Raw genomic sequence first — 10,439 nt, 5'->3', positions numbered from 1 at the left:
TTAGTGAATATCCTTGACGTTAATTTATGGTTACGTTAACAGGTAGGCAATGGCCTAGTAGTATTATTGCTAGACTATTAATCCAGAGGCCCACGTAATGTTCTGGGACCTGGGTTCGAATCCTGCTGTGGCAGATGGTGGAATGTCAATCCAATAATAATCTGGAACTAAGAATCTAATGATGACCATGAAACCATTGCCGATTGTCAGGAAAACCCTATCTGGTGAACTAAAGTTTTTTAGGGAAGGAAATCTGCCATTCTTTTCTGGTCTGGCCTACATGTGATTCTAGGCCCACAGCAATGTGGTTGACTCTTAACTGCCCTCTGAGCAATTAGGGACTGGCAATAAATGCTAGTCCAGACAGCAATGCCCACATCCCATCAATGCATAAAATAAAGTTCATTTGCATCACATTTGCCTAATATCACAACCAAGATATGGCAACACAATTTATGAAACCTGAAATGGTAAATAAGTAATATTGTACTTAGAACAATGCAAGTTTCTCATTTCAACAAGCAAATCAAGAGAATATAGGAAAACAAACCCCCCCAATAAAGAAAAAAAACCCTCCCTCCACTTCACTTTCCTGCTACAAAAGCGAACAGAAGGTGAGTTTGCAGGCTTCTACTGATGTCTGAAGCTTCGAGGAAAGAACACATTTTTTCCCCCCAAAAAAACAGAAATTAGAAACATGCTAGGGCATGATTCACAGGCATCAAGGCAAATTATCATCACTGTTTGGCACCATCTAACAGCAAGTTTACTTCAAGAATAAAAAATACGTGGTAAAATTTGGACAGTCAAACTGGTTTAAATTCCTTCATTGTCAGCATAAACCTCAAATCCACTGTGAAATTCTATTTGCATTCTATTTAATCTTGTTTTGTTTCTGAAATGTTATTCATTTCTTTCCTTTATTAGCAGGAGACATAAGTACAGATTCCAAAAGGTAATTGTTTTTGTTTCATCTTTTAATTGCATAATTATGTCACAGTTATGCCACCAAGTTATGACACTGGTTACTATACAGCACCTTCCATTAAATCTTTGCCTTTTGCTAATCTACTTCTCGAGGAGGTGACATATTTGTTGCTAAGGTTTACATCTCTTGTTGTCCTCCATGCAGGGTAATTTGCTTACTTTGGCGTTTCCAATCACAAGCAAGAGGAGAACCAGTTCCTTTTTCACCAAAAATATTAAAATAGTGAAATATTTTTGAGGGCAAGGAAAAGAAATAATTAAATATTTATTTTCTTTTTCAAAGAATTTAACCTACTGATCCCATTAGTTCAAAAGTACTTTTTCTATAACCATGATGCAGTTGTATAGGTGGAAAATAAGCTACAGTCATCCAACAAAATCAGTTCATCGAAAAGTATAAAAATGTAATGAGCATGACACAAATTTCAAAACATTCAGAATCCGACACATTCTGCAGCTGGACTTTTCATCTGTCATTCAGTAGAAATTTCACATTATTTTTGACTTCAGAACTTCATTCTCTGAAGGGAATGTTTGACTTTCACCAACCAGTGGCGGTGATCGGTCAGCATGATACGCATTCATTGCCAGTTCTTCCTTTGTTGTTTCTGGTTTATTAGTCAGGGTGTGGTAAATTCCCATGGCCTGTGACATATAGCATGAAGATGTTCAGTGTTCAACTCAAACAGGAATAGAAAAAGACAAAGTAATGATTACACAGACCACATGCAACAACCTAAAACACCACATTAGCATTAAATTCAATCATTTTCAGAAAGGAATGACACGGAGTAATTAACTTGGTTGATGACAATCATTAATACTAGAATTCTACCAAATAACAATGAAAAAAGATAATTTTAGCAAGATAACAACACCCTAATCCAACCCTGTGCATCGTAATTTTGAATGTGTGCCAAACCACCATGTCAGTGCAGTCCTGTTCCATCTTAATCTTACCCTCCTTCACGTAATCCACAAACCCGCCTGCCCTGGTCAACCCATTGTCTCAGCCTGCTCCTGCCCCACGGAACTCATCTCCACCTACCTGGACTCTATTTTCTCCCCCTTGGTCCAGGAACTCCCCACCTACATCCGTGACACAATCCACGCCCACCACCTTCTCCAGAACTTCCAATTCCCTGGCCCCCAACACCTCATTTTCACCATGGACGTCCAGTCCCTTTCCACCTGCATTCCTCATGCAGATGGCCTCAAGGCCTCTGCTTCTTCCTGTCCCGCAGGCCTGACCAGTCACTGTCCACCGATACCCTTATCCGCCTAGCCAAACTCGTCCTCACCCTCAACAACTTCTCTTTCCCTTCCTCCCACTTCCTACAGACAAAGGTGGTGGCCGTGGGTACCCGCTTGGGCCCAAGCTATGCCTGCTTCTTTGTAGGTTATGTGGAACCGTCCCTCTTCCGCACCAACACAGGCCCCAAACCCCACCTCTTCCTATGTTACATTGATGACTGTATCGGCACCGCCTCTTGCTCCCAAGAGGAGCTCGAACAGCTCATCCACTTCACCAACACCTTCCACCCCAACCTCAAGTTCACCTGGGCCATCTCCAACTCATCCCTCACCTTCCTGGGCCTTCAGTCTCCATCTCAGGTAACCAGCTAGAAACTGATGTCCATTTCAAGCCCACCGACTCCCACAGCTACCTAGAATACACCTCCTCCCACCTACCCTCCTGCAAAATTTCCATCCCCTATTCCCAATTCCTTCGCCTCCGCCGCATCTGCTCCCAGGATGAGGCATTCCACTCCCGCACATCCCAGACGTCCACATTCTTCAAGGACCGCAACTTTCCCCCCGCAGTGGTCCAGAACCCCCTTGACCACGTCTCCTGCATTTCCCGCAACACATCCTTCACACCCCGCCCCCGCAACAACCGCCCTAAGAGGATCCCCCTCGTCCTCACCTACCACCCTACCAACCTCCGGATACAACGCATCATTCTCCGACACTTCTGCCATCTACAAACCGAACCCACCACCCAAGACATTTTTCCATCCCCACCCTTGTCTGCCTTCCAGAGAGACCACTCTCTCCGTGGCTCCTTTGTCCGCTCCACACTGCCCTCCAACCCCACCACACCCGGCACCTTTCCCTGCAACCGCAGGAAGTGCTACACTTGCCCCCACACCTCCTCCCTCACACCCATCCCAGGCCCCAAGATGATTTTCCATATGAAGCAGCTGTTCACCTGCACATCTGCCAATGTGGTACACTATATCCACTGTACCCGGTGTGGCTTCCTCTACATTGGGGAAACCAAGCGGAGGCTTGGGGGCCGCTTTGCAGAACACCTCCGCTCGGTCTGCAATAAACCACTGCACCCGAACCATTTTAACTCCCCCTCCCATTCCTTAGACGACACGTCCATCATGGGCCTCCTGCAGTGCCACAATGATGCCATCTGAAGATTGCAGGAACAGCAACTCATATTCCGCTTGGGAACCCTGCAGCCCAATGGTATTAATGTGGGCTTCACAAGCTTCAAAATCTCCCCTTCCCCCACTGCATCCCAAAACCAGCCCACTTCGTCCCCTCCCCCCACTGCATCACAAAACCAGCCCAGCTTGCACCCACCTCCTTAACCTGTTCTTCCTCTCACCTATCTCCTCCTCCCACCTATAGCTGCACCTCCATTTCCGAAATACGAACCTCATCTCGCCTCCTTGACCTGTCCGTCCTCCCTGGACTGACCTATCCCCTCCCCACCTATACTCGCCTGTCCATCTATCTTCTTTTCTCTCCATCTTCGGTCCGCCTCCCCCTCTCTCCCTATTTATTTCAGTTCCCTCACCCCATCCCCCTTTCTGATGAAGGGTCTAGACCTGAAACGTCAGCTTTTGTGCTCCTAAGATGCTGTTTGGCCTGCTGTGTTCATCCAGCTCCACACTTTGTTATCTTGGATTCTCCAGCATCTGCAGTTCCCATTATCTCTCCCCAATTATTTGGGTTTCTGTCCAGTGACAATACCACTGGGCTATCACCTCTGCAGTTGTTTCCCTTTACAGGAAAGTCTTGGACCAGAACGACAGAGATGTACAGCATGGAATCAGGCCCTTCAATCCAACTCATCAATGCTGACCAGATACCCTAAATAAATCTAGTCTTATTTGCCAGCATTTGGCCCACACCCCTCTAAACCCTTCCTATTCATGTATCCATCCATATGCCTTTTAAATGTTGTAATTGTACCAGCCTCCACCATTTCTTCAGGCAGCTCATTCCATACACACACCACACTGTGTGAAAAAATTGCCCCTTAGGCCCTTTTCAAATCTTTCCCTCTCACCGTAAACCTATGCCCTCCAGTTTCCTGACCCGGTGAAAATGACCTTGGCTATTCACCTATCCATGCCGCTCACGATTTTACAAACCGCTATAAGGTTACCTCTCTGGCTCCAACTCTCCGGGGCAAGTAGTCCCAGTCTATTCAGCCTCTCCCAATAGCTCAAACCCAACAACCCAGCAACATCCTTGTAAATCTTTTCTGAACCCTATCAAGTTTCACAAAATCCTTAATGTAGCAGGGAGACCAGAATTGAACACAGCATTCCAAAACTGGCCTAACTAATGTCCTGGGAAGACACAACATGACCTTCCAACTACCATACACAATGCACTGACTAATAAAGGCAAGCATATCAAATATCTTCTTCACTACCTTGTTTACCTGTGAGTCCACTTTCAAGGAATTATGAACCTGCATTCCAAGGTCTCTTTGTTCAGAAACATTCCCCAGGACCTTACCATTAAGTGTATAAGTCCTGCCCTGATTTGCCATTCCAAAATGCAGCACCTCACATTTACCTAAATTAAACTCCATACAATAATCTTCAGTTAGTTCACTCCATCAAAGTGTTGACAGTACTGAGTAATGCAAAGGCTAGGGGCCCTGGCAACATTCCAGCAACAGTACTGAGGAAGAACCAAAAGAACTGCGGACGCTGCAAATGATACTGAAGACTTGTGCTCCAGAACTTGTTGCACCCCTGTTGCTTTTGACAAATCCACCCACAGGAGCTGGTTAGAAAAATTAAAACGTATACAATAGGAAGCAATGTACTGGCATGATTAATCATTGGCCAATAGACAGAAAAGTGAGAGCAGAAATAAATGGTTCACTCTCGCATTAGTAACCTTAGTCTTAAGGCTCTTTATCTGAACGCATGTCGCATTTCTAACAAGAAATGAGATTACAGCACAAATAGAAATAAGTGAGTATGACTTGTTAGCACTGACAGAGACGTGGTTGCATTGTGACCAGAATTGGGAACTCAATATTTAAGAATATTTGACATTCTAGGCAAAAGGAAAAAGGAAATGGAGGTGGGGTGGCATTGTTAATAAAGGATAGCATCAGTGCAGTGGCGAGGACTAATCTAGGTACAATAGATTGTGCTATGGAATTAGTTTAGATGGAAATAAAGAATGTTAGGGAAAGAAATCACATATGGGAACATGGTTTATAATTTTGGTCCTTGTATTGAAGAAAGAATGTACTGATATTGGAGGTGGTTCAAAATGGATCCAATAGGCTGACTTATCAAGAACAATTAACAGGTTAGGCCTTTATTTTCTAAAGTTTAGCGAATGAGGAGTGATCTAATTAAATATATATGATTCTGAAGGGGCTTAAGATGTTTCCACCAGTGGGGCAATCTCAAACATACGTATAGTATAAGGAGACCATCATTTAAAACTGAAATGCAAAAGAATTCTTCTCTCAAAGGGCAGCGAATGTTCGGAATTCTTTCGTCCAGAGAGTTGTGGAGGCTACATGGCTAAAATCATTTAAAGAGGAGGTAGATAGATTTTTGAAATAATGAGGGATGAGGGCTATGAAGAGCTCGCGTGAAATAGAAATTGATGTTGAAACCATGATCTTATAGAATAGTAGGGTGTGGGGGCAGCTTGAGGTGCTAAATGGCCTGCTCCTTAGATATTTCTTATGTTCTTACAGAATTCTCTATCACAGAAGTCTGAGAAGACCATGTCACTGAATATATTTAAGAAAGATCTAGAAAGATTTCTAAAGCCTAACGGTGTCAAGAGGTTCCGGGAGATAGGGGGAATATGTTGCTGAAACAAAAGATCAGCAATGATCTTGTTGAATTGTAGAGCAGGCTCAATGACCCAAATGGCTTTCTTCTGCTGCCAGTTCACACATTTCTATTCTGTTAACCATACTTGGGCCACTTGTATCAGAAATAATGGGAACTGCAGATGCTGGAGAATCCAAGATAACAAAGTGTGAAGCTGGATGAACACAGCAGGCCAAGCAGCATCTCAGGAGCACAAAAGCTTGGGCCACTTGTGTTTTTTTTTCTTTTCCCATCTGAAAGGAATGTGCAATGCTATAATGCATACACTTCTCCCTAAATATTGATCATTGTATATCTAGTGTTATGCTTTTGAATTAAGTTACCCAGTCTATTACACCCAATGTAACCCATTGCAACAGCATTCTTTTGCTGTTTCCCTTTTTTCAGATTTAGTGCCCAAGCTTGGAATTCTTCATTGCCCAATGCTTGCCTGATATTTCTCTGTTGTCTTTATCTGAATTCAACTAAATTAGTACTTCTCAAGTGTTCTCCCCTTGGGTTATTTACTGCTTTGCTACCCAGAATCATTAATTTCATGTCCTTCTGACAACCAAGTAATCAATATTAGATATTGCTATTAATTATGGGGAATTGTCAATGAACACTCATTAAGTTGTCCACATAAATCCAGGGTGCTCATCTGGCCTTTGATGAGCATAAGATTAAAAAAAACCATCTCAAAGACACAAAAGCAATTTATTTTCATAGGTTATCAAGTTAAAATCTGTAACAACTACCAATATCCTGTTTTAAAAGATTGCAGGATTTGATTAATTTTCTGATTCAGAGTAAGACAGCTCCAAGTTATCAGCAACTGATGCTCAAAACGAACTTGAGCAAGAAGTCATAGCCAAACCAACATGAAAAGACTTAAAGATAATGGGAACTGCAGATGCTGGAGAATTCCAAGATAATAAAATGTGAGGCTGGATGAACACAGCAGGCGAAGCAGCATCTCAGGAGCACAAAAGCTCCTGAGATGCTGCTTGGTCTGCTGTGTTCATCCAGCCTCACATTTTATTATCATGAAAAGACTTAAACACAGTTTACAAAATAAAATTTGCAAAAGAGAAATATCAAGATCAGTGCAATGCAATACAACACAAGTAATATTATGAACAAATTTCACTCGTACTAGGATCTTTGATTTGTGTTCTAAGTACGTAAGTTAGAACATCCATCTTACCTGTGTCACCATGCTACTGATGTCACCTGTATTTGCTGGAAGAAGAATGGTATTGGATTCTTTGGCCAAGTTACTAAAGGCAGACACATACTGCTCGGCTACACTCAGTGAGGCTGCTTGGCTTCCGTACTGTTAATCACAGGAAAGGGAATAAGTTCTTGCTATTTATTCATTCTATTTAAAATTAAAATATTTTAATGGAATTCAGCTGTATGGATTCATTTTTCCATACCTGTTGACTAAGTACTTCAGACAGCATTTGAATGGCTTCTGCTTTTGCCTTTGCTTTTGCGATGACTGCATTTGCTTCACCTATGAACAGTCGGTTAAATGAAACAATGAAAGACACGCATAAAATATTGAAGTCAGAAACACTACATTTTGGAGCAAATATTTCAACTCCAATTTTCAGTTCAATACATTTTAACCAACAAATACTGACTAATTAAGATTGAATTGACAAATTTCGGTAAACTGTGAACAAGTTATCAAGTAAATTAGCAGAATTCATAAATGATCAATGTAGGCTAGAATACATAATCTGGAAGATTAAAGAGCATTTAATAAAAGTTTATTTTGAGCTAAGGTTGCAAATATAGAATTTGGTAAAGAATGATATACAGGTGAATCATACAATTTTTGACTAAGTCTGAGTTACTTTGAGTTCTTTGCCGGGCTATTGGTGGCGTAATGAGTTCTCTTGCCATACACAATTACACAGCACAGAAGTGGCCCTTTTGCCCACTGAGTCTGAACCTGCCATAAAACTTCCTACCCTGTTCTTATGGAGTCTGCCATGTTAGATTCCAATCACATCCTAATTGATTCCAATCACATCGTTTCTGAAGAAGGGTCTAGGCCCGAAACATCAGCCTTCCTGCTCCTTTGATGCTGCTTGGTCTGCTGTGTTCATCCAGCTCTACACCTTGTTATCTTACATCCTACCACATGCTGTTCTCAGAACAACTCACCATTCAGAGGATATCTTGCAACTGTGCCATTTTCAAAAGCCCACTGTGTACCGAGGCAAGCACTGGTAGTCTGGACCAGCTGTGCTTATTCAAGGTCATTTTTGGAAAGGGGAAGATAGAATTGCAACTCTCCAAAAGAGACCTATTGAGGGATAGCTGTGAAGGAGGACAGACAGATGTCCCGTCACCAGACCCTGGCAGGCTGCTCTGAGGTCAAAGTAGTGCCAGATCTCTAGTCTAAAAGAACAGCCAGCAGTGACATAAGCCCCTGGTTTATGAGATGACCATGGTGGGTGTGGTCATTCACTGCTCCTTGTCCCTTGAGGATAGGGTGCTTCTGGCCAAAGACGAAAAATCACCCTCAATCAAGCATGACCGTTCTCAACCGTGCTTGACCACACTGTCCCCTGCAGATATTGCAAGCCTCCAGCATAACTGTCATCTCCTCTGTCCTCCAGCCCTAACGACTAATCTGCAAAGGCTCACTCCTGCAGCAATGGCCACCCTTGCCCCTTTCCCATTCAAACCTCTTCATTCTAATGGGCACTGCCAACTGATACAGGGCTGACAAGAGACAGCAAAATTCTTGTATGTAAGGAATGCCCAAGAACCAAAAGATATAGATCTGAGGTTCAAAATCCAAATCACAAACATTACCTCGACCAATTATTTCATCAATGCTTTAGCACATTCAGACTTAGACTTTCCTGCAAACTCCCACTTCCTACCCTTCAAGGATTTCATGTTGGGTGAAAATCAGGTTCCTGCATCCTTTTAATAAAAATTCATTGCCACAAACAATAGCATCTCAGGCATCATCCTGAAGCTAATTCAAGGTACATATAAAGATCCAGAAACAATGGTACAACCGAAGAACGACTGGTTCTATGCCACTGTAAAATCTGAATTAAGACAGGAACGTATCCTCCATCCAACATGGTTTGACTGTCAGAAGATGTAACCTAAGCCACAGGTCTACTTTCAGTTTGCTGTGCATGACCCATTTTGTTGTACTATGTCCCTTTCAAGGCTGCAACGCATCTGTGAATGTGGGCTGATGCATGCCTTTAAAGGGAAGTTTGCTTGTGTGCCGGCTGTTTGTTTCCTGCCTGGTATATTGTGGATTTCTGGATGGCTGCGTACAAGTGTAGCTCAAAGGAATACTGGCCTCATGCACACCACTAAATTTTATAATTACCATTGGACAGAATGTGATTCCTTTGATCTACTAAAACAGGTCAAGTCTTGGCTCAAGATTTCAGAGATCTTACACAGGCATAGGAAACACAGGTCAGAGAAAGTACTTCCACACAAAACACCCGGGCAGCAGGGCCCAGTGCACACAAAGACAAATTCAGCAAATATTATTTAAGTGGGCAAATTTCTGGCACAATGGCCTAAAGTTTCAGATGTGCTTCTGGGCAATGACTCGTCACTCAATTATTTTTAGCCAACAGAATTCATTCTCTCTCGCTCTATGAATTATTTTTAGCTATTGAACTTCACTTTGAATTCTTTTAGCTACTCGAATTCTCTGTCTCAGCTTTGAAAAGTGACACTGCATCAAAAAATCAAAAGCAGAAATTCTGAATTTTTTTATTCACTTGTGATATGGATGTCACTGACTGGACCAGCAATTACTGAAAATATTGAAAAGGTCTGATAGCATCTGTAGACAGAAACAGTTGGTATTTCAGGTTGATGACTTTTGGTGAACTGTCATTAATCTGAAACATACGCAGTTTCTTGCTCCACAAATACTACCAGATTCACTGAGTATTTTCAGCATTTACTGTTTTTATTTCATATTCCAGCAGTTGGAACATTTGGTCTTCCAACAGTGAATTTTTTTTATACAAGATATTTGAACATTGATAAAATCCATTTCTACCTCACCACCATGTCTCTTTAAATTGTCAGACATCATGTCCAATATCCAGTGACGAATAAGCAGAAATTTCCCCCAATTAATTGTTGGGAACATGGTGTTCAGTAGGAAATTCCACAAATTTGATCAAATAGGAAGGTAACAACATTTCACTCTGATAGAACTTAATTTCCATCTTGGGCTTCTTACCACTATACCAGCCTTCACCCCTTACATCCATGTAGGTGTGAGTTGCCATGACGATTGTGGAGAAACAGTTATCTTCAGAGCATCTGACAGCAAGG

General features: G+C 42.2%; 1 protein-coding gene across 1 annotated transcript in view; it reads right to left on the bottom strand.

The window, feature by feature from the left end:
- Positions 1-959: 959 nt before the first annotated feature.
- Positions 960-10,439, bottom strand: part of stoml2 (stomatin (EPB72)-like 2) — a 52,521-nt gene continuing 43,041 nt past the window's right edge. The window contains exons 8-10 of the mRNA XM_048546964.1: positions 7,529-7,608; positions 7,297-7,425; positions 960-1,632 (exon numbers count right to left, since the gene is read on the bottom strand). Of these exons, the coding sequence (XP_048402921.1) occupies positions 1,477-1,632; positions 7,297-7,425; positions 7,529-7,608 (365 nt within the window). The 3' untranslated portion in view covers positions 960-1,476. The remainder of the gene's footprint in view (positions 1,633-7,296; positions 7,426-7,528; positions 7,609-10,439) is intronic.

Source organism: Stegostoma tigrinum, chromosome 1, assembly GCF_030684315.1.
Source record: "Stegostoma tigrinum isolate sSteTig4 chromosome 1, sSteTig4.hap1, whole genome shotgun sequence".
Lineage (NCBI taxonomy): Eukaryota > Metazoa > Chordata > Chondrichthyes > Orectolobiformes > Stegostomatidae > Stegostoma > Stegostoma tigrinum.
The sequence above is the reverse complement of the archived record's forward strand: the minus strand, read 5'-3'. Positions and strand labels throughout refer to the sequence as shown.